The sequence below is a fragment of the Botryllus schlosseri genome, chromosome 5 (genome assembly GCF_051294905.1).
Source record: "Botryllus schlosseri isolate E-star chromosome 5, Bs_hap1, whole genome shotgun sequence".
NCBI classification, from domain to species: domain Eukaryota; kingdom Metazoa; phylum Chordata; class Ascidiacea; order Stolidobranchia; family Styelidae; genus Botryllus; species Botryllus schlosseri.
In genome coordinates, this window is record NC_137240.1 from 9,781,604 (window position 1) to 9,807,123 (window position 25,520).

Consider the following 25,520-nt stretch of genomic DNA (forward strand, 5'->3'; position numbering starts at 1 on the left):
TGAGAACCAGAAAATTCGCACCAATAAGGACATCAAAGCCACCGGTGAGATTGGCTAGCGAGGTTCGACAGAATAATTCATCAGTATGATAAGTATATAGCCCAGAATATATGAAGTATGGATCCATCGAATACGGAGGAGAACGTTTTCCATAGTTTGCATGGAAGATCTTTCTACTTCGACCTTGACCAAAATGCAAGCTTGTGCATAAGAAACAGTTGTATCTACCACATTAAATAGTGTTTTCTGCTATATTCATTGGTGCTATGATATAGTCATAACGCCGATGGATAATAAATATCGGTGGATTCGAGTAAAGTTATTCACGGCCAAAAAGGTGGCATGAAGTGCAGTAAAAAGAATTATAGTGGTACGTCATCGAAAAATAAAAGTTTGAGAAACGCTGCCGCCTTAGATCGAATGAAGCCGCGTACAGGCGCTGCTGAGCATTCCTCTTCGATCGGTAAAATATAGCCTGTTCCCGGGCCGTTATGACTAGTCTCAGTTGACAGCGGAGGATAATGTCCTGAAGTGATACATACGGCTCTGCAGCCTGCATTCAGCCTAGTCAGCTGAAATGAAAAATCTTACCTAGCAGTCTTGGAAGATCAAGTTTCAATCTGTCATTTGATCATTTTTAAAGTCAGACGCAACTGCTAGCCGAGGATACCATCTCGATTGTGTGTTTGCTTTCAGTATCTGAAGAGCAGTCTTTCGTTTAGTTTACCTTACGAAGGAAACTGGCGCTAGAAGTACGATATTTCCATAACAGTACCGTATAGTGACTTCTTGAGAACTTTCAATTCCAGGCTAGTTGCACATCTGAATAGCATACCTGCGTATTGGCTGCACGGTGCCGAGGGCGTCCGCGACCTACTTGTCATTACATTTTATTTCGTTTATGCCTCATTTGTCGGCGGAATCCCTGGGAATTGATATTCCATACGTAAACTCACGGAAGCTTGTTATGAAACATGACCAAGCTAGTTTGTTCATCTTCGCGTCAACCAGTGTTTTGTCGATGAAAAGTTGATTTTACCGTCAACTGTTATATCATTGTTCCCTAGAAATTGGTTGTATTATCAACTCCAAAGTAGAGTCTTCCTATACGTTTTGAGTGACAAGTGAATTCCCAAACGTTATTGGTCAGAGATATTATTATAGTGTATGGCTCGTTTATGAGCTTATATATCTTTCTATTGCAGTTTGAACTCTCGGTATTCTACTTACCAGCTAAGTATATCGAAGATAATCTTCGATCGCAGTTAGATGTTAACCGGAGAATGGCCCCGGGTGTTTGTTTAGGTCCAAGTTGCTAGAATGCAGTTGCGGAAGTATGAACGCTTCCCTTTAGGTACGAACTGACAATCACAGTTACTCGCACGACTGAGAACTGCACTATAGTAAGGTTTCTATGATTGGCAATGGAGGTTTGCATATCACTGTCATTGCAAGTATACTGCCAGATCAAGAAATATGATTTAGTTCGACTTGCATAGCGTAATTATTGTGTGCACACTACACAGCCGTCTAATGATCACAGAGTTGGTTGTATAGATAGTTCTTCGCAGCCCACTGAACTGGAGGATGATTTTTGATAGCTTCCATAAATTCTTCTCCTTTTAATGTACCGTCACGGTCATAACTTCTAAATACGCAGCCCACGCAAGCTCGTGAAATGCTGTTTTACGAAATGCGGATCCATCTTCCTTGGAGCTAAGTGAACCAACCAACCGAGACCAAGAATTTCCGCCATCAGCTGTAAATCAGAACGTTCGCATCAGGGATATCTAGAACTCTAGTTCGCCTAGGCATGTCGGAAGCTTAGAAGATGCGTTTTGATTCGTATTTGCGCCAGAAAGTCGTTGCAGTCAAGACTAGGTGAAGAAGCTCGTGCTTGTTTTTCGCGTTGTCAGCTCGGAAGCTACTTTCGCTTGGCTTGAGTTTAGGTTAAAGGTTTTATGTGACTCCGCTACGGCAAGTCTCTAGCTCTGTATCGTGGTTACCTTAATTACGTAGAAGACCTACCGTAAAACCTGCATCGGCTGTAAATAGGTTGATGGTATTGAATTTATGAAGTGACCGTTTTTCAAGTTATGCGGGAAAACCGGCGGAATTAGCTTGTAGTATTCGATAACTTAACTACGCGCCTACACACTCCGTGGTAACGTCGAATCCAAAAGTTGAATGTTTTCTCGATAGAAATATTGCGGGCGGTAACAGTTTTTGGCATCATTACTATATCTGCATGACAGCATCACTTTCACTTCTGGTTCCATTCAAAGTGGCGTGCACGAGACGACCGTACTACAGGCGCGTGCGTTAACAATAAACGTTGATTCCCAGCTAACCGCACGCGAGTTACTTTAACCGCGACCGGTGTTGCTGAATGTCATGCATCAACATAAGCCTGCAAACTTCTTCGTCTGGCGTCATAGACACCTGAACGCACAGTACATGTAGTAGTCGAAGATCAATCTATCGTTTAGCAGCTGCAGCGTGTCGTTTCGTAGATCATTTTTCAACGAGCATCTCGTGTTTATGCTGTGGTATAAACACCGCGTAGCAAGACATTTAGAAGAGTCCGTGATGTGTATATCACGTAAATAACAGTTATACGTGTTCTATTTATTTCGACGTTACGCTATGTAGGTCACCGGATTAGTATTTCAGTGCTACTGCGACTTTCGTACGAGGATGATGTAAATAAACATGGGTATTCTGTAACTTATCAGGGTTATTCCTAGCAGTCGGCAATTCGTGCATCACGGGAGGTGTCAAGTCTTGCAGTTTCAGCACTGCATGCACGAATAAGGCTATGAATAATAATCAAGTCGTAAAGATTTCACGATCAATTGCTTCTATTGCTCGTTAAAGTTGCATGATACACCTGCACGTGCATGTACTTTATCGGCGGACAGGAATTCACGCCTCGAATCGTTTTATTAACGCCCTCACATAGGTCTTGAGATTTTCTTCTGTTATATGTAACGCTGTCACATCTAGTATTCAAGCTCATAGGCGATGCGAGGTCGGCTGCATGCATTTCTATCTCTTAATCGGAAAATTCTCTGGCCGCCATCGACGCATCGTAGAATATTGTTGGAGTACTGTTGCTGTTGAATAGATGAATTTTACGCCGTCGTCGTGCATGTTGAATGTACTTTTCCTATTCTCGAGATTATATGGACAATTCTCGCGGGAATACTCGTGGCAATACGCAGCGATGTGGTGTAGAATTGTTAAGACAGGGTTATCCGCATGGTCCAAAATACCTATTATGTGTATGCCTACAGTACATTTTACCTTCATGTACGTCCGATGCTTGTCGATATATTAGGCGCTAAGAATCAATCATCTTTCGCGTGCTTAGTATACAGGATCGCACTGTATCGTGACATATTGCTATGCACTGTGTATTGTTTTGGAGGTACTTTACTGGTAGGCTATTTCCTGTTTTATATAGAGTACTTCCTTGTCAATATGCCGTTCCTACCCTGTCATCGCTTCATCTCTTGATACTGATTTCAACTAGGGATTTCCCTATGCAGCTGTGGTAACTTCAGTTGTGTTGTAGAAATTAGAAGTACTTTCGCCTATGATGAACTGCAAGTCGTCACCAGGAAGTCGTCTGTTAGGTCAATGGAAGCTTGTAGCCCAGTAATCCTTCACCGTGTGCACCATGCGTGCATTCTGGTCTTATGATTTCTAAATTTCTGTATTGATGTGTTGAATTTCTGCCAATTTTCATGCCTACTACGCAATTCGAGAACGGCATCAGACCGCGCTGTTTGGAAATGCAGCCCTTCATTCTAACGTCATAATCGGAAATCATTAAACCTATATCACTTCTAGTTCTAACTTACAATTCGCTGACTAGTACTACATCATGATTCTTGATGGTGTTATTACATTGAAATGGCTGATGAAAGTATTCACACCGTGAACCGATTCTTGTTCTTACCATGGCCATCTACGCCACGATGCGAGGTTTTTGATTTTGCGCTCTTGGCAATGTGCGCGGTCCATCCTTAATTTATGAGATTGCACGACTTACATTTTGGTGTGTCATTGAAATGATGATTCATAAACGAATTGCGGGAAGCGCATCAAACCTCGAAGGCATTTAGTGAACACTAATACCTCAATGTGTTATATGTATGCGTTTCGTTGAAACGATCAGCGATTGTATAGGACACGTTTGTCTCCATTAACAGATTACGGTGTACAGTAGTAATCATGTAGCGGACTCATAAAGAGAATAGTCTGGTAATTGTGCCGTGGGAGCGAATGCGGTTTGTTAGTCGTCCGCGTCTCGCAGTCCGGCGGAGAATATGAACGGAGTCTTTGACGTGGATGACTTCGTGCCGGGTCTGTTCCATTTGGATTTAAATATCAACTCCAGAAAATTTTCCAGCTTCGGCAGCCTACCTCAAAAGAACGTTCGGAAAATAAGCTGGTAAGACGACTTCTTACAAGCTTAGACTACGGGCGAAATGATTTTACTTAGAGGGGTCGTACGGATGCCTATAGCTTCTATTTGAAGAAGCGATGTGCCCATCTTAGGAGGCTAAACTCCTACCAGGCGTGACTTGTGACTTCTAGTAATGTAACCTCACAAAATATTTCATGTACTAGCAGTCTGTTACAAGTGTGACATCTACCACGCGATATATATGCCGAATTTTGCGGGCGAATCATCAGGGCAGCTTCATCTCAAGTCGTGTACCAGTGTTAGCATAGCTTATGCCGTGTCCGTGCTGTGTATGTTATTCCGCGAACCTTGATATTTATCTGACTAATCCTGCAAGGTTTGACTTATACAAGCCACTTGTTCTGATACTTTTGACCCTGAATGGTTCGACACGAAAGCTTACGGTATCTTTAGAAATTCCTCAAATGGCTCTACGCCGCGTCACACGGTGTTTACGTCTGACATTCCTCTGTAATGAAACTCTTCTGATATCAGCAAGAGATTCTAATTCCGTCTCTTATCTCGCCAGCAATGGACAGGAAAACGACGGACGGCGAGCTCATCGGCGAGATATGCTTTTGCGATACAACTCGCTCTGCGCGGACCTCGCCAATGACGACGTACCAGACCCGGAGTCGACCCTCGTGTTCCTTGGCGTAAGTGGTTTTCCGGATCTGTTCGAGTTGTTCGTATCGCGCGGCTTGTGATGTGCCGCGTAGGGCAATGATGCGCGATTATATTTCATGATTGAAGCCTAAATTCGTGGCCGTGTCATTCAATTTCAAAATCGTAATGGTCCCAGAGCGGAGTCATCTTTCTATTGAGGTATCGTGATGCAATATTATATCGCTTCGGGGCTGTTACGGAATTCCGACATTCGGATGTCTGTTATCGGCGGAAGTTTTTCTTGAACATTCAAATCCTGTTATGCAAGCTGCTAAGCCAGTGGTTCACAACCTTCTTCGTCTCGTGCCCCCTGTTGTACCCTTCGATAGAACTCAATACGATCGGTTCCTAGGCTTTTATTAACATAAAAGTAAGCTAGTGTATCTGAATACAACATGGCAATAATACAGAGTTAACGTAGGTACAACTAACAGAAGCGACGCCACACCCAACTGGTACAAATGAAATGAATAGTCCCGACGTGAAGGTAATCAGGAGCAATCAGTATAAACACCCACTAGTGGTCAAAAGGGACTGATACACCACAATCTCCCCCACTAACAAAAGCAAAGTAATTATAAAGAGGATTGTCCATATCGTTCAGGCGCGCGTTTGATTCTAGTTGATCTTCTCAAGGGCGGAGGATCAGCGACAACTTCTTGCAAAGTTTCTGAAGAATCTTGTTTGTTGCCAACGTCAACCGTAGGTTCAACCAGAAACGAATCGTCGGCCACTGCACGGTCCGGTTCGGCAGCCCCATCATCGACTGGGTAGGGCTCAGTAGTAGGCGGATAAGGTGCGAGGTCCTTGACTGAGACGGTCGATTCCACTCCAGATGGATGCCGGATCAAGGCATATTTGGAGTTAGCTTCGAGCAAATCGACTTCGATTCCGAGCGGATCACTTTTACTTCTCCTTGCGAAGTTCCTCAGCAACACGGAGCCTCCTTGGAGTATCCAATCTGGAACCGATTCCCCCATCATACTTCTCCTACTGAAATTGAAAAATCTGTCGTGCGGACACGAATTAGTAGTAGTACACAGAAGCGAACGGATAGAGTGAAGGGCATCAGGCAACACAGCTTCCCATGAACTTTCAGGCAATTTTCGTGAGGCTAAGAGCATTCTTACTGATCTCCAGAGCGTTTGATTCAAACGCTCACATTGAGAGTTTCCAGTGGGATGGTACGGAGTAGTTTTGCTCGTTGCTATGCCTTTACGGGTAAGAAACGTCGTTACTTCCTTCGATAAGAACGAGTTTGAACGATCGCTGTGAACATATTCGGGCAGACCGAACAAGGAAAACAAATCAGTGAGACAATTAACAACGGTAGCTGATGTCATATCTCGGCATGGATACGCAAATGGAAATCTGCTGTATTCGTCAATAATTACGAGCAGATACTTTCGAGGTCCTTCAACAGGGCCTTTGAAATCAATACTTATTCTCTCCCACGGTCTAGTCGATTTAATGAGACGGTGATGGACATTGGATTTATAGAATCGCGGTTTGATTTCGGAGCATATTCTGCAGTTAGCGCAGATCTTTCGGACTTCATCTACAGAGAATGGCAAGTTTTTCGCTCTAATAAAATGGTTCAACCGTCGTACTCCGGGATGAGCAAGAGCTTCGTGCACCTGATGGAGAGACAAGCCAGAATTTGGCAACGAGCAGCAGACACGAGAAAATGTATCAGGAACAACATTCTCAGTACCCGGACGATGAATTATTTCATACTTGAAGGCGCTCAATTCGAGTTTCCACACCGACAACTTAGCATTTTTGATTTTACTAGCGTGAGTTTTGCTGAATATGAACGACAATGCTTTTTGATCGGTAACGAGGCGGAACTTATTGCGGTGAAGCAAGTATCCCCATTTTCGTATGGCCTCAATAATAGCGAGAGCCTCTTTTTCAACAATATTGTATTTTGACTCGCATTTGGAAAGAGTATGCGACATAAACGCTACAGGTCTGCCTCTTTGACTTAGTATGGCCGCGATAGCCACGTCCGAAGCATCACAGGCAACCTCGAAAGGTTCGTCGTCATATATACAACTTAGGCAAGCACCTATAAGGCTATTTTTCAACGATTTGATAGCCTGGAGTCCATCGGTTTTCAACGGAAATTCATTGTTTCGAGTCAATGGTTTCATTTTTTCCGAAAACGAAGGTATCCATTTCGAATAATAGGCAAACATACCCAAGCAGCGCTTTAAACTTTTTGCATTGTTAGGGATGGGCATATCCATCAAAGGTTTCAAATGGCAAGGATCAGGCTGAATTTTGTTATGGGAAATAAGGTACCCCAGGAGCGATAACTTTTCAACTGAGAACGCACATTTCTTTTCATTCAGAGTCAGCCCGTCAGCCTTGGCTGAAGTCATAAAACGTTCCAACCTCTTATCGTGTTCTTTTCTATTTTTGCCATAAATAGTAACATTGTCCAGGTAAGCAATAGTACCTTGCAGGTTATGATTTCGGATGAAATTGTCTATGAATCGCTGGAAAGCTGCGACGCCGTTTGTTATCCCAAAAGGCAATCGACGAAACTGGTATAAATTACCGTCAGCTTCGAAAGCTGTTAAAGGACGGTCTGAAGGGCAAAGAGGCACCTGATGATACGCGGATTTCAGATCGATGGTGCTATATACCGTTCCTTTAGCGACTTCATTAACAATATGCTCGATTCTAGGGAGCGGATACGCGTCCAGGGGCGTATATCTATTAATAGTTCGAGAATAGTCGATAACTAACCGCTTTTTATGGCGTTCATCTTTCGTCACCAGAACCTGAGCCCGCCACGGAGAGACGGACTTTTCTATCACATCTTCTTGCAGTAATCTTGACACCTCTTCTTTGATGAATTGGGCGTCGTCGGTGCAATAATTTCTTGATTTCACAGCGATGGGATCGACATTTCTATCAACGAAGTGGAATATCTTTGGCGTCTCTGTGATCTTAGCGGCAGCGACGGAACAGTGAGAATCATCGATGATCAAGTCGCTTCGAGGCCCGTTGAACTTGAAAATGACGTTCTTGTGAGTTTTCAGGAACTCCAATCCTAAGATCACATCCGCGCACAAGTTGTTTACGACTCCGAAACGTGTTTCGCTGTATTTATGATCCTGTATTGTGAATGGCGAAGTAACGTGCCCCAATACTTTAGAGGTGGAGTCCTTCGATGCCAGAGTAATAGTGGATTCCGGTCCGTGCAGAGGGAGTGCAAGCGAATTAGCAAACGATCGTCTCATAAAGCATTCGTAGGCCCCCGAGTCGACCAGCGCCTCTATAGTCAATCCTGCTATATTGATGATGATAGCCGAGTATCTGAGTGATTTCGGTACTCCAATCAACAGGGAAGCGAGGTCCGCCACTTCGGCGGAATTAAACGTTACCGCACCAGTTCCACCGGCGGCTAGAGAAGCCAAATGAGAGGCTTCATCAGAATCATACGCTGGCGCAGCGATCTTCCTATTTTGAGTGCCACTTTTGCATACCTTACCGAAATGGCCTTTATATCCACATTTATAGCAATCGGCGTTTTTCGCGGGACAGACCTTGCGCAGAGGGTAATGTTGACTGCCGCAATATTGGCACTTCTTGTATGCTTTCGTGACTAATGCAACTTCGCCGGTCCCCTCCGGCGTTATTTTGACTTGATCGCTATTAGTCGTCTGTTCAGATCCCACAGCACTCACGGCGACAGGGACGGGCATCGATATGGGCACGTAAGAAGACGAAAATTGCTGAGCTCGCTCGAGAGATTCGGCTATCTGAACCGCTTTGTCCAATGTCATATCATCGTGCTCCAATAATCTAAGACGAATATTAGGCGAACGTAAGCCAGCAATTAAGGCGTCGCGAACTGCTTCCTTTTGATGCTCGTCGGAATTTACAGCAGCGAACATGCAATCTTTAGCGAGAGTTAGCAATTTTAGCGAAAAATCCGTGACGCTTTCTCCTTGATCCTGACGAGACGTTGCCAAGAGGTGTCTGGAGTAGATCACGTTATTCTTTTTCTTGTAGAGCTTGCATAGCGCCTCAAGAGCGGATTCATACGTAGCGAAGTGCTCTACAAGAGCGAACACATCCGGCGATATATATCCGTATAGAATAGCCAATTTGTCAATAGTCACTTCAGCTGGAGGGTCAGAAGAGGATCGATTGGGAGCCGTTGAGTTTGAAGCGGAGGCCTGCGCGGCAACTAAGAATTTCCCCAACATCTTCTCCCAATGATTGAATATCTTCTGCGAGTCAGCCGAGCTTGGCATCACTTCCAAAACTGGCACACGTATGTACTTTTCTTGAGAGAACGCCATGTTGAGATGACCATTTATGTTAATAAAATTGTTGTACCCTTCGATAGAACTCAATACGATCGGTTCCTAGGCTTTTATTAACATAAAAGTAAGCTAGTGTATCTGAATACAACATGGCAATAATACAGAGTTAACGTAGGTACAGGGCAATTCCCTGCACAGACAACCGATGTTCCCACCACTACCTCTCCAAATCTCCTGAAATTTGGTACACGCACAGATGAGCTAATTCCAAACAGGATGAACTTTATTTTATGAAAATTGGACTTGGGGGTCAAAAGTGACGTCACTTTGAAAATAGACAATTTTCTGCTCATTTCGGGTCTGCACTTTCAGGTTTTATCAATGCAATATTCAAGAAGGTGTAGCTAGATGTTAGACGACAGTTGAGATACGGCACTTGGATTTATCTGAAGCTTGTCTGATCGTCTATATTTCCAAGTAAAATTCATTGCCCTGTAGGTTAGGGCTAAAGGTTAAATTGAGGGGGAATTAAGTCAATGGTCTAAAATCAGTCAGGCGTTACACGATTTAGACTGCGGATTGCTCAAAAACATATTAAAATATTTTGGAAAATAGGATCTTAAATGAAAGTTTGCTTCAAGGAGACTTCGTTCATAGCTGTTTGATTTTGGATATTAGACTGTAAATTGATGAAATTGCAGTTTCAAGAGCACACTTCATTTGCACATGGAAATGCAGTAGTAGTAGGGTGCGTTCGGACATCGAGTCTGGGGTGTGTGTAGACATCATGTCTGGGATGTGTTCCGACATCATTTCTTGGGTGTGTTCGGACTGTGTTGCCATTGAAACGTAATGTCTGGGGTGAGTTCGGACTGTTTTGCCCCTCGGACATCGTGTCTGGGGTGGGTTCGGACAGTTTTGCAACTCGGACATCGGGCCGAGGGTGTGTTCGAGATGTGTTGCCATTCGGACATCGTGTCTAGGGCGTGTTCGGACATCATGTCAGGGGTGTGTTAGGACTGTGTTGCCACTCGGGCATCGTGTCTGGGCGGGGGGTTGGGGGGGTTCGGACATCATGCCTGGAGTGTGTTAGGATTGTGTTGTCAATCGGACATGGTGTCTGGGATATGTTTGTGCTGCGCCAGACATGCCTCAGACCTGATATCTGCGCACTATTTTTATCCAGACGTGCTCCGGAGCTGATGCATGCGCACTAAATACCTTCAGGCATTGTCCGAAACGGATATCTGGACACAGACATGCGTCAGACGTGATGCCCGCGTCCTAAACGACGCGTTTTTGCTGATATCTGCGATAGCTAGGTATATCCACAGTAGTGGTAGCTGAGTATATCCAAATTTACAGTAGTGATAGCTGAGTACATCCACAGCTATCACTACTGTGGATATACTCAGCTATCACTGATATCACTACTGTGGATGTGGATATACTCAGCTATCACTGCTGTAGATATACCCAGCAATCGCAGATATCAGCAAAAACCGCAAATATAGAGGTCATATATTGGTCAAATGTCGTTTAGGACGCGGGTATCACGTCTGACGCATGTATGTGTCCCTTAAGCCCGCAGATATCAGATTCGGAATATGCCTGGGGGTATTTGGTGCGCAGGTAAGAGCTACGACGCATGTCCACTGTCCAGATTTAAATAGTGGCAGATATCAGGTCTGAGGCATGTTTGGCGCATCACAAACATATCCCAGACACGATGTCTGAGTAACAACACAGTCCGGACACACCACAGGCATGATGTCCGAACACCTTCCAGACACGATGTCCTATATAGTCATCATCATCATTGGTTTATTAGCAATTTTATCAGTTCAATACACCACAAACATGCGATACAATGAAAAGACAGGAAGATGTCGAAGTGACAAGGAGTAGTCTATGGAATCTGACACCCACCTTGGCCTAGGCGATGTAAAGAGGAGGCATGCACACTGGATGAAAGTAAAGAAGATATTATAGAAGAAGAATGCGACAAGAAATAGGGCGGCATGTCATGGGAAGCGAGATCGATAGGTCAGTCGTGGTCCGGTAATCTTGAGGATGGACTGTATTTATTTAGTAGTAATTGCTTGTATTTCGACTTGAATGTGGACATGCTCGTCGACTGTCGGATGGCCGGCGGGATACTGTTCCACACATCAGGTCCGGCATATTTGATGGAGCGATGATCTTTTCGGTCGATCATATGATATTTGGACGACGTGGACGCGCGTGTATTGTACTTGTGCGCTTTTGATTCGGAGGTGAAGAAGTCATTGAAATATTCGGGGCAACGACCGCAGTGAAACTGATACATAAACTTGGCGATTTCTAGTTTCCGCATATCTTCTATGTTTAGGACGCCGAATCTCTTCAGCAGCGACTTATTGGATGGGCAGCCAGGCCCCTTTGGGGCCCTAGCTATGATTCGGAGCACTTTATGCTGTAGTTTCTGCAGTGGCTTCAGTGCAGTTTTACTGGCAGCCCCCCAACAGAGGATGCCATAATGTAACTTCGATTGGATTAAGGATTTAAAGAGTATCAGAAGAACCCATGCTGGCATGAAGCGCCCAAGGCTGTAGAACAGGCCGCACTTCGGTGATAATTTAGTTTCTAGGGACTGAATATGACTCTTCCAGGACATGTTCGAGTCCAGTAAAACTCCGAGATATTTGGCATTATCTGTGTTGGAAACGGGATGACCAGCGATATTAACGGTTAGGTTATTTTTTGAATTAACTGTCAGCAATTGCGATTTGGAGGCGTTTATGCAAAGGTTGTTCTGGGCCGTCCACTCATGGACTTTGGGCATTTGGTCACCAGTCAGGGCATCTAGCTCTGCCGTCGAAGATGCGGAAGAGAGGAGGTGAGTATCATCAGCGAATAGTGTGGTGTTCAATGAGGAGGTTTCAAAAATGTCGTTGACATATAAGGTGAAAAGGACCGGTCCAAGTACTGAGCCCTGGGGCACACCACAGGTCACCGGGTGAGGAGAGGACAAGGTGTCTGAGATCGCAACCATTTGTTGGCGTCCAGTGAGGTAACTTTTCATGAGCTCAAGTGACAGCACAATCCGAATTCCCCCCAGATACGATGTCCGCGTTGCGAAACAGTCCGAACACACCCAAGACATAATATCTGAACACCCCCAAGACACGATATCCGAGTTGCAAAACAATCCGAACACCTCAGACCTGATATCTGCGCACTATTTTTATCCGGACATGCTCCGGAGCTGATACCTGTGTGCCAAATACCCCCAGGCATGGTCCGAACCGGATATCTGTGCACTTAACAGACATAGACATGCGTCGGACGTGATGCCCGCGTCCTAAACGACGTTTGACCTATGACCTCTATATTTGCGGTTTTTGTTGATATCTGCGATAGCTGAGTATATCCACTGTAGCGATAGCTGAGTATTTCCACATCCGCAGTAGTGATATCTGTGATAGTTGAGGTGAGTATATCCAGAGTAGTGATAGCTGTGGATATACTCAGCTATCACTACTGTGAATATACCCAGCTCTCGCAGATACAAGCAAAAACCGCAAATAAAGAGGTCATATATAGGTCACGCGTCGTTTAGTACGCGGGTATCACGTCTGACGTATGTCTGTGTCCACTAAGTGAGCAGATATCCGTTTCGGACAATGCCTGAAGGTATTTAGTACGCAGGCATCAGCTCCGGAGTATGTCTGGATAAGAATTGTGTGCAGATATCAGGTCTGAGGCATATCTGGCGCAGCACAAAAATATCCAGACACGATGTCCAATTGACAACACAATCCTAACACACTCCAGGCATGATGTCCGAACCCCCTCCCCCCCAGACACGATGCCCGAGTAGCAACACACCCCTGACATGATGTCCGAACACGCCCTAGACACGATGTCCGAATGGCAACACATTCCGAACACACCCTCGGCCCGATGTCAGAGTTGCAAAACTGTCCGAACCCACCCCAGACACGATGTCCGAGGGGCAAAACAGTCCGAACTCACCCCAGACACTACGTTTCAATGGCAACACAGTCCGAACACACCCAAGACATGATGTCGGAACACATCCCAGACATGATGTCCACACACACCCCAGACTCGATGTCCGAACGCACCCTACTACTACTGCATTTCCATGTGCAAATGAAGTGTGCTCTTGAAACTGCAATTTCATCAATTTACAGTCTAATATCCAAAATCAAACAGCTATGAACGAAGTCTCCTTGAAGCAAACTTTCATTTAAGATCCTATTTTCCAAAATATTTTAATATGTTTTTGAGCAATCCGCAGTCTAAATCGTGTAACGCCTGACTGATTTTAGACCATTGACCAAATTCCCCCTCAATTTAACCTTTGGCCCTAACCTACAGGGCAATAAATTTTACTTGGAAATATAGACGATCAGACAAGCTTCAGATAAATCCAAGTACCGTATCTCAACTGTCGTCTAACATCTAGCTACACCTTCTTGAATATTGCATTGATAAAACCTGAAAGTGCAGACCCGAAATGAGCAGAAAATTGTCAATTTTCAAAGTGACGTAACTTTTGACCCCCAAGTCCAATTTTCATAAAATAAAGTTCATCCTGTTTGGAATTAGCTCATCTGTGCGTGTACCAAATTTCAGGAGATTTGGAGAGGTAGTGGTGGGAACATCGGTTGTCTGTGCAGGGAATTGCCCTACAACTAACAGAAGCGACGCCACACCCAACTGGTACAAATGAAATGAATAGTCCCGACGTGAAGGTAATCAGGAGCAATCAGTATAAACACCCACTAGTGGTCAAAAGGGACTGATACACCACACCCCCCTTGGCCGATATTTGAGCTAAATCCCCCCCTGTGAAAAAGTTGCCTGTGACTAAAAAAGGTGCTTTTTAACGCGCAACCATTTGTTGACTGAGCAATTAATGGCCAAACATATTCAGATATGTCCGAACTATGGCGAATGCGCTCTAAACTTTGGTAAAGTACAGTCAAATTTGACCTGTTTTTGACCGGTCGGGTAGCCGCTGACGAAATATAAATCACCAAGTCCGATTGCTATGGACTTGAGTTGAATCGATGAATTTGGTACGGTTTGCTTTTCATGTTGGCTCATATGTTGGTTTAAACAGTTAAACAATTTCACTAGCGGCCTTGTGCTGAATTCGGCTTGACGTTTTCCTGCCTAGTAGCAATTTGGTCGAGAGGCTGTCGCGGACCCAACGAAATCGTGTCGTGAGCCTCACTTTATCAGGGGGTGTAATATTTAAGGAAGGCATTTAAACATACACCTAGCTTGAAATCCGCCAAAGAAACATTGTAAAGAACTAATTTCTACTAAACAGTTCTATACCATAAAATTCTGAAAACCTTGCGAACCCAGTGTATCTTCCAATACAATGCCAAAGCCAGATTTCCCCTAAAAAAAATTCAGCCAGATTCCCCCCTAAAAATTTAAAAATTCCCCCCAATGGGGGCATTCCCCCCCCCGGTTGCGAACCACTGTGCTAAGCAATGCGAGCTTGTATCTCCGCGGTTAGCGTCTGTTTCTGCCTGTCTGCTCCATACATTGTTACGCCTCATATTGTTACCTCATCATCGTTGTGACGTCACTTTTTATCATGGAAATTATCATGGCCCAGTGCAATGCGCATATCGCATATCATTCCTATAGCAAACCTTGAAAAATATTCATTAAAAAGGCAGAAGTGGCTTGATAACATAGTTTTGCCAAGCACTCAAATAGGTTAGGTCGGCTTTCACGACTTATTCAAGTGGTTGTGTTTCAGACTCTTTCCACTGGAACACTCTTTAAGCAAAACTATCAACTTTTGAACCTTGAAGTTTTGAAATGTGTAGGTAGAAAGTAGCCGATGGATTAGTATACAATACTTCGACTCGCAATCGAGCAGATATTTACGGCGTTACAGGTACTTCTCATTGAGTAGCTACACTGACAATTTAAACATCTCTGCTAAAAAACCGGCCGGCGAGTTTGCAGCTATATTTGTGTGTGAGCGATTTTTAAACCAGCTTGTGCCGCTCTATTGTCACTCGTCATTAAAGTAAGCCGTAAGGAACCGACAGATTGAAAGCAGCCGCCTTAGGTAGCTCTTTCCGACGCTGTAATCCGGCGTCTCCTCCGATTAACCGGCGTGGACCAAATCGCCATCTGTCGCCGTCGGAGTAATCTAATAAAGATCGTCGTAGATCCGTAGCAGTCTCGATCGCTGTGTAAATCTATCAGAACTGTGTTGTATATAAGGTAATTACGTAAGGCGTAATGATCCAGGTGGTTTTCAGTGGTTTCAATTTGCACGTGTTTGTGTTGGTGCGTGCGTTAAATTAATAGCCCCGGACTGGCTTTGTAGTTCTATTTGCGTAGGTCCGTTTAGTTTGTGTCAGTTGTAGAAAGAACTCAAATACCTAATGCTGACTCATGATATTGATGTGATGCTCAAATCTTCAATCATGATTAATTAATTACTCATTATATAATTCTCATTACGCATGGAAATGTTTTTAGTAGGGACTAGTTGAAAAATGAATCTTCCAGAAAAATATCAATTGCTACGGCGGCGTCATAATATTAATGTCATGCTCCAAGTTCACTCCTCGTGATAACGCTAGTCATTGCTCGACATTATGTGATCACGATCTGCTGCATGGTTCTCAAGCTTTTAAGCTTACGTAGCGGTAAAATTTCAAAACAGATTCTTCGTACCGATGAACCTTTAACAATCCATATTAACCCAATATATATCTACCCCGAATGCATGCAAGTTCAATGTGATGAGATCTTCGCTGCTGCCTTTTTGAAGTTATATTTTGAAGTTTCTATTGAGGTTTCTGTAAGGGGAAGTCCTGTTAAAAACCACGGACAAGATTTTGATTGTTCGGTTGCTTCCAAGCGATCTGCGACTTTGTTGGTTGCTAGCCAAATGCCGCTACATTGCACTGTCAAATTCGAACAAATTTTGCTTCAAAAGTGTTCAATGAACATTGTTCAGTGTTCATCCTTCTCACACAACCGGTCTTGAGCGATCTGCAGGCTAAGCTGCTTAGTAACAGCTTTGGCGCAATACCTACAGCATTGCGACCTATGCCAACTCCAACTCTATAGTACGGCGCGATGCGGAAAAATACATACCCAATTTCTAATCAACTTAAAATTTGATGACATTTCTTTGATAATTGGAAAAGCGTCCAACTTCATGAATTTTGGTATTGAGATTGTAAAATATTTGGCGGACCATCAGAAAAGTTGAACAAGATGAAAGCCATTGCACTGACTAAATGACATCATTTGTCGTACGCAGGCCCTCGCCGCGCATCTAGACAAATCCGACGAAGCCATCCGACATTTCGAAGACGCCTTGAAGAACAACGTCAGCAATCTAAGCGCCCTAGCCGGTTTGATTTTCGTGTGCTCGCGCAACCAATCCACCCAAGAAAGAGCGGCTGCTTGCAAAAAGACCGTAAGATAAGCGTCAATGCCCAACCGATCCTTTTCTAACCACGAAGTGCGTTGTTTTAGGTCGCTGACCTGTTGGGAAGGTCTGACGTGAACGTGACTGAAGAGGAGCTGAGCTATCGCGTGGCTTGTTGCTTGGCCGACCAAGCGTACGCGTACGCTTACGATGTCGGCTTGTCGGCTTACGAAGACAGGATGCAGCGGTTCTTGTCGTCTATTGAGCATTACGACAGGGCTCTCACGATCGGGTCTAGGTGAGAGGAAAGACTTATATTTCTAAAAATTTCGGAGGATTCTTCTGTGATTCTCTATAATGCCAATGTTGAGTTTCAAATCGTTTGTGATATAAGGAAGCGGCGGTCAAAGTAGTTATCGTTGCTACTCACGTTGATATAGAATCGAGTTCGTAAATTTCTACTCGACTTCAAGTAGAATTAGCGATTCCCAAGTACGTTAAAATGTAAGTGTTCTAGATCTAGTATACTTCCGAGTAGAAGTAGTCTTGCAAGTTCGCAAAACCAACTTGAGTTCTACGAAAAAGTGGAAGTACTTCGTTACTGACCGCCTATGATATGTCTTCCAGTGAGGTCTGCATTTCTCCCCATAAAAGACGTGAAGTTTTATATTTCCTCCATGGACTATAATAGTGGATTAATTGATAGGTAATGCGCCACCACCAATTTAGGAATGATGACTGTAAGCACTTTCGTCGAAATGAGTCGTAATCTTATTGGAACGGTGACGTCATTGACGCACTAACAATGTCTAAATCCAAAATATGAGGCTGAGCTTGTCCGTACCCGGGTTATGGTAAGCACAATTTCCCATTGGGCACTGCCCAAGGCATCATTGAAACAGTGAATTTCGGCGGCGTAAAAATACATCGCTACTGTCTAAATCGCTCTGTCGCGTGTCACCTGCACGGATTAATCTCTCCGCATGCATATCGAGACAAAGCCGTATTGATCTAGTAATTACATGTATTGGTGTCGATGCCTCTTCGAAACGTCAAGTTTCGGGACTGTAACGACCTTTTTGATCTAGACACCGTTACTTTTTTCATGTCACCTGATCGTTTGACACGGGTTTCTCTGTACATCGCTTTAAATGCGGATACGCGCGTGGTTACGAATACAGTATACACCTGTTGTGTCAATCCTGAATAATTTGTTTTGTTTTCGCCTAACAGCATGCATATATCTCAGACCGTATTTAAATTAGGATGTATCTCGGTGACGAGGGGGTTTAATATTTACGAATTGTCCGGAATAAAGCTGTGTGTATTGGGCCCGAATCCGAGGTTTGATCGTAACCTGATTTGATCCCGAATTACCGAATCTCGAACCAATTAACCCCGTGTTCATTCATCGTAATCATCGGTTCTATTATATTTATCCGCTCAAGACACGCAATGCACAATGCAATACACAACAAGTACTGCGACCAAGTACAGTATCTCAATCTAACATTCGCCTTGGCCTGATGCCCGATGTCACAGTGTTCGTCGTTGATCGTGTCTGCTGTCTTACCTTTGTAAGGCACTTTTCCTAGCTCTTGTTCCGAATTAAGCCCTTAGTATCTCTCGAAGTCGGATCCAAACCCGAGAAACCTTGCATTTTCTGTACTGCTCTCGAATTCCGCTTAAACACGGGAAATGATTACAAAACCATGGGTAAAATCCTGACAAATCTACGCAACCCATATTCACGCGAGATCTCTGTGGTGCAGTGTTATCACGACGGACGAGAGGCGACGGTGGAACCTTTCGCTGGCTTCAATTATCGTCAGTCAAGACCGGATGATGCTGATGCAGGGCGAGGAGGAGAACAACAGGCTGCCGCGCTATAACAGAGCGATCCACGCCTTCAACGACTTGACAAATTCGGATTGTGTGTATCAAGAAGCTCTGGCGTCGGCTTACACTGGTGAGCCAAAGCTGACTGTCACTGGGTGTGGTGTCATTCTGATAATTTCATGTTCTTACTTCCATGAAATTGAATAAACATCTTTGAAACAAAAGTGAGAGATTTGCGGTTCACATTTTTCCGGGTCTGAGACAAAGTCTGTCCGTTTGAGCACCGGCACATCTTGTTGGCGTTGATTTGTATTGAAATATGCTCTAATTACGCGAACAAAACGACCAAAAGATCTGAATTCCCATTCGGATCCGGATATCTTACCGGATTCCCGACTGCTCGCTTTTTTAAATCGAGAGCCTGGACGTTTCTACTTAGCGGGGAGGAAGAAATGATGATATATCATTAATACATTGTCTCTGGTCGGTATGTGATGACTAAGGTCAAAACACTTCTGCATCAAGTGGCTCCATATGGCTGTCCGCCTTGGGCGTGCCCACAAGGCCAATTTTTAGTCTCGATCCTCCAGCGTATAGGCTGTTGACGCAATGGTAACGTGGCGTACACGAGACGGATTATTCATATTTGGTTAATGCTGTTGGTGTCATAGTTAGTGGGAAGGTCAAATTTGACATATGTAATCACATTCTATTCGTAGTATTTATTGTTAACAGGTATCCTTCTGGAGAGGCGCTCGTCCTTCGAGACCACGCCGATGTCGATCCACGACTGCGGCTTAACCGCCAGGCAATCGGTGGATTGCTACACGAAATCCATCGAAATTGCGGAGAAGAGCGCGGTGGTCCTCAACAGACTTGCTAAGGTGCGAATATATTTTATAGGCCACAGTTTTTAACAAAGATGAAAATTGGGTGGGGCGCCGTCAAAGAGCGGGCGTCAACATTTAACAATTACTCGAGGAGTAACCACCGATGACGTCACAATGCACGTGTCGTAAACTTACGAGAGTCGAGGGCGCATTTCGCCCCTCGGGAAACGAAAACTGAACCGCTTGTCTGGTCGGCGTAATGCTACTTTTTCTAAGCAAGTCCTCGAGTAGTTGTTGCTTACATGCGCTATACGTACTCAGTGGTTAGTGTTTTAGACTTCTTACACTTCTATTTGGCGGGTTTTCATGCAAAATTGCTCACTTTTACGCACTCTTGCTTTTGTGAAGTTGAAAATAGTTTCGGGACTTGTGGTTTCGTTATTTTCACGAGTGAAATTGTCAAACAACATGGCGTAATGCCTCCCACTTCACGGTAACTCAATATAATTTCGACTACTTCCCTTCTACTTACCAACTGTCAGATTTCTGAGCAAAATTAGGCCTAGAATATATTTGTTTGTTTGCTTGAAAACGGCTACATATATTTGTACTTGGAGTAAAATTTAAGTAAAATTTAAGACTTTGCTTCCACTGCTATTAACGATGATTACTTTGATTATATATGGTTGCTGATATCGACCGGTCTTTGTTCAGATATTTCGATCGGCCGGTAAAATTGAGCTCGCGCTAGGCGCGGCCGATATGTCCGTCGCGTTGTCGCCTGAAACGCCCGAAAACGGTGACGCGTATCACACCAGGGCCAGGCTGAGGATGGAATTGTATATGCGGGTGAGTGGGCTTGTGTTCCTGCGACGCGTCGCTGTATTGGTTTGAGAATATGTTGAAGATGAACTTTCCGCTTGTAACCCGATTTGGTCCGAAACAAGCACTACTCCTTTTTCGGACTAATTAATTAGTCTTTGCCGACTGGCGGTACTTACTGAAGTGGTTGTCAGACTACTTCCACAGATACCTGAAAAGTATTTTAGGGAAAACTACCTACTTGTTACGATTCGGATTATGAAAAGGAGAAAGTAATTTGTGGATAAGGGATAACTATTATGAGTGGAATTGTCACAGGAACCTCATGAAATAACCCTTGTGTCACTATTCGTTTGATATCAGTCGCAAAGATGTATCTGGTAATATCCAAAGTATATTCACCACGGAGGAACTGCTGTAAATATATGCGATCCCTTGACCAAGACTATTTTTGAGCCTACTCGCCGGAGTACTTTCCAGGCCTTTCATTGTAGTTAACTGAGGGTAAATGTAAGACGTTACTGCTACTCGAGTATCAAACTGCAGCACTGACTGCTTAGACGACCTCTTCCCGTAATTTCGAGTGAATATATTTTTTTTAGCTGTACGACATTAGTAAGGCGTTAAGTGCACTCTGTGCGGATTTACGTCGTATTTTGCATGCGACATTTCTACAGGCGATTATGTATAAGCATAGCCTCGGACGTGATCAGTTTCGGCGCATTTGGATTATGTTGGAACACTCATTTCGACGCTACAGCATCGCTATTACAATACGCGCGGCAACAGCGCAACACGCTCACCCTGCGTGGCATTTCGCGCCATTAGGCCCGTCGTATTAACACCGTCCCTTCACTACGAATATAATATTGAGACAGCGCCGCGGAATAAAGTATAGTTCGCCCTAATGAAGTAATCCTTACCCGTCTAGGACCTGACAAAGTGCAAGACCGGATACGGAAGCATTCCCAACAGAGAATTGTTGGAATTAGCCCGTGACGACCTGGAAAAGATTATAAAGGCTGGGGACAACGATATATCCGTATTTATCGACATCGGACAGGTAGACACGCCTGGATAAAAACAGTCTCTGGTTATGACGTACTAAAATCGTAGCGCCCTGTCTCTGGTAACAATTTGCTGTGGGCGAATATGATTTTGATTCCCTCCGATTATACCAACGCTTTCGTTTCCAGATCTGTTATTTTATGGGCGTGGACGCCTTCAAAGAGTCGTTTATCGTAGACGAGGAAGACGTGAACAGCGCCCTCATATATTTTTCGAAAGCCTTGCAGTGCGAGATGGGTAACATGATCCCACAGCTCCAACTTTTGAGGGGAAAGTGTCTGAAGATCAAGGTATAATGTGCAATTGTACATTGCATGGTAAAATCGATGTGAATTTACTCTTCGCTACCACCTAGGGGCAGGTTCATTTGTCTGCTGCGACTAGTCGAAGATCCGTTACAAATATCTAACCACGTAGTGTCTAGGTTTGTGTTACGTTGATATTGTTACACATCCAAAGCATATGTCGATGTGGAACCCACAAATCTGTACAATTTAGATACGTGGGTGGGAAATAGTGAATTTCACCGATTTACACCATGGAGCAGGGTGGAAATCAGTTAACCGGCCCATTCTTGTACGATATCGTACTTTATCACCCATTACGATGGATGTAATCGAGTCAACAATCCTTCTGTAGCCATATCGCATGGGTTCAGCGGGTTCTGTTAACTTGAGGCACCGTTTTGCGCCTTTTTGGGTGGTACAGGAAAATGAATCTACTACACCTATGGCGAATGGGATATATCTCCATCTATGGTGTATTTAACTCACTTTAAACCTCCAGAATGGGTGTGATTGGACAAGATTTTGTACAAAAAAGGGACGTTTAACTGATACGCACCATACTATTTGGTGGAAATGTGCGAAATACGCGATTCGAATTCACAGTATAACTTGAAGTCTTCACATCAAAACCACCCGTTCATCCATCCTGTCGGTAAATGCCGCGCGTCTACTTCATGACCAGTATATAGTCCACGCGTTAAAACCTTGGCTTACCATCGGCGTATCCCGATTTGGGCACAATTTGGGCAATTCTTCTGTTGTACAGAAGGCACAATTTTCGACAACAATATTCCCTGCATTACTGCCATACAATTGTGAGCTAATCATTACTAACCTGCTTTGTGCATCAGGGCGAAGACAGGAACGCGTTGGAGTGCTTCAAAAAAGCGATCGAGCTCGAAAAGGAAGGTTCTTCAAACGCGCAAGCTTTTCGATTGCTAATGGAAACGCTTCTGATATGGTAAGACTCGTCGATTGCGAATTTGCGGGAAGTTTGTTCGCGTGGTGACGGAAACGCCGCAATCGTCGTCTCGTTGCGACTGATTGTGACACCGCTTTATAATTTGATTTCTTGAAATCACGGGTCGCGATTGAATGGATTTGAATTGCTTCGCTTCACCGATTCCTCTTGCCGGACGTCGTCATACCCGGTAGCTATTACGTAATAGGACAACTCCGGATAGGCATGTTGTTTAATAATCATAATCGGCGGTTCTATAATTATAATATGCTTAACACATGCATATGCACAATGCGATACACAAGGCATTGCCTCATTGCGGTTTAAAATTAGTTGAGCCATACTGCTCTCTTCGCCACAGTTGATCAGAAACGAATCGTTCAACGATATCCGTATTGGCTTTTGAAATGGCGTTTGGATATTTATTTACTTGCGGTGGTCGATTGTATTTTTAGACCAGTCGCCTAAACATTTATATAAATGTAGGTCAAATTACTTCTCCCTCAAGACGCCATTTCGAATGCATCACCTAAATCAGGCAGATCAATAGCATCAATATTTTCCCTTCAACGGCTTTCATTCTCACTTCTGTCCCCAGCTTCGTAATCGGTAGACCTTGGGCTCATCCAAAGGCCTGGTCAGATCGAAGACCCGATCGTAAAACTGCATGTTATCCGCGGCTTCCCCGCTAGGCGCACAGCGTACGGGAAAATCGTGTAGAGGACAATGGTTTTCTGCATATGGGCTTGTGCATTGTAGGCTACGATAACCCTTAAGCATCAAATAGAAAAGTCTAGGATGTAGCACTATAAAAAGTTGATAATAATGTAATTAATGTTATAGAAGAGTATGAGTACGGCATTCCTTTAGATGTAATTTGTGATAAGTTTGATTCACTACTAACCAAACCTAGAATTAATTTTACTTGACCCACCAATAATCATGTGGCATTGCGTAACCGTACCCTTATTGCAGGTTTTCAAGCGCCGGGGTGGAAAGGAAAGACTCCCTGGCGGGCGAGATAGACGGCTGGGTACTCGCCGCCCAGGAAAAGTATAAGAGGGAGTCTCTGGCGTCTGAAATTAGAGCTCTTACCCATCTCTTCACTCACGAGTTGTTGGACTTGGCCAAGTTCTTGGTACGGGCCAAACGCCTGGCCCTGACGAGACTGTGTTTGAACACTTTCGCTTCGAAAAATGGGCAGATAGGTTTGAATTCGCCGTCCGCGGACGTGATGAGGTAGTCGGTTTTCATCGGTGTCTTGTTATGCAACAATGCCGAGATTTTTCTGGATATTCTGGAATGTAAACCTGTGTGTATCGCGTTTATTACTCCTATACTCAACATTGCCATTGTATTGAATCATTTTTCACCTCATTTACTCTCACTTTCGGCTGAAATCGTTGTAGCTTTACAGCCGCTTTACATTATATATAGCCTACACAGCCGGCGTATTTACTTTCTTGTTGTTATCGTTATTTTCTTTCGTCCAGCAGTTCCGCTAATGCAGTAATTCTCAAGCCTTCGTGCTCGTGTTCGCCGTGTCTCGCACAACGTGCGCTGTACATATTTCTCGTTATACATTCTTTCTTTTCAATTGCGTGTCCTGCGAGTGTTTGGGGGCTGGGAAATAAATATTGGCGAGGCGCGAAAAGTTCCGAATCGACTTCCAGTATTAGGAAGGCGGATTCCAATCTTTCGCAAAATAGATTTCTATTCGAATGCTGGCGCAGACGTAAGTGGCATTGGCCGGAGATGGAGGGAAAGTATGGTAAGTTGGGATCCTTAACATAGGGATGAGCTTCGATAGCTCGGACTTCACACTATCTTGTGAATGTGCTGTACATCTATTCTCCCCGCTAAGAGCGTCGAATAACATCTACAGCACTAGTTGAATCCAGTCTTCTATAGAACGTATACGAAAGTATTATGTAATACGAGATCAAGGGTATGATAACCCTACGATCCTATAAATAATGTAATATTATATTGCGTATATCGGTGTGAAAATGACGTAATCAAATGAAAAACAATGGCTTGGATTTGGAAATAGCATCTTGGAATCATTTGATTGGTCCGACCCTCGAGCTGTCTGAAGGTTTGAATCCGGCCTACGACCACAGTTGATTTTGACACCCCTGCTGTACAGTGTACACCAGAGGTCTCAAACACGCGGCCCGCGACGGCATTTTGGAATTTATGTATTCAACAGTATAGTCAAGTGCCGTATATCTTTTTTAGATCTAAGAACTTGAAGCTCACGCTAAAGCTACTATAAAAATCACTGAAAACCAAAACAGGGTGCACGAGATGCATTGTGGAATTAGGCCTAAATGCTGTGGAATATTTTCTTGGCATACTGGAAAATAGTCTTCACCATACGCGCGATTTTATGTGAATGAGCTTTCTGATTTTAATATAGGTGCCATCAGAAATTGTATTGAAAATGGACAGGAGCTACGAGATGTCTTATTCGAAACACAAGGGGTACGATCACTAAAAAGCTGCAATATTATAACCCGACAGTTTTACGATGTCATGATGCATCCTCTCGCATGATGTCTATAACTCATTAATTAAAAAAAATATGCCCGGCACAAAAACAATTTTATTCAAATATTTGAAAATGTGATTTTATCCGTGTCAAGCGTGAATAGTACCATAGTAAATTACATTTCCACGATGTTTGTGGAATGCCTGTCTGCAAGGTCCCGTCAAATAAGGATTACTTGGAAATTATGAATATCCTATTATTGATGCTGCGGCCCGTGGCGTCATCAAAAACTAGGAAAGTGGCCCGCGTGCACATTTGAGTTTGAGACCTCTGGTGTACACTATACATGTACCACTGGACG

The 25,520-nt window shown here is 43.9% G+C and overlaps 2 protein-coding genes across 2 annotated transcripts in view; both read left to right on the plus strand.

The window, feature by feature from the left end:
- The first annotated feature begins 1,068 nt into the window (after positions 1 to 1,068).
- Positions 1,069 to 25,520, plus strand: part of LOC145439700 (uncharacterized) — a 215,890-nt gene continuing 191,438 nt past the window's right edge. Inside the window, exon 1 of the mRNA XM_080317262.1 lies at positions 1,069 to 1,082. The gene's annotated coding sequence lies outside the window, so the exon portion shown is untranslated. The remainder of the gene's footprint in view (positions 1,083 to 25,520) is intronic.
- On the plus strand, positions 3,912 to 24,262 carry LOC145439685 (tetratricopeptide repeat protein 22-like). The gene is made up of 11 exons (XM_080317232.1): positions 3,912 to 4,459; positions 5,004 to 5,130; positions 16,748 to 16,906; positions 16,966 to 17,156; positions 18,631 to 18,827; positions 19,433 to 19,581; positions 20,242 to 20,376; positions 21,281 to 21,412; positions 21,546 to 21,707; positions 22,556 to 22,665; positions 23,641 to 24,262. Exons 1-11 carry the CDS (start codon positions 4,335 to 4,337, stop codon positions 23,906 to 23,908), a joined length of 1,755 nt encoding a protein of 584 aa, XP_080173358.1. The 5' UTR covers positions 3,912 to 4,334; the 3' UTR covers positions 23,909 to 24,262.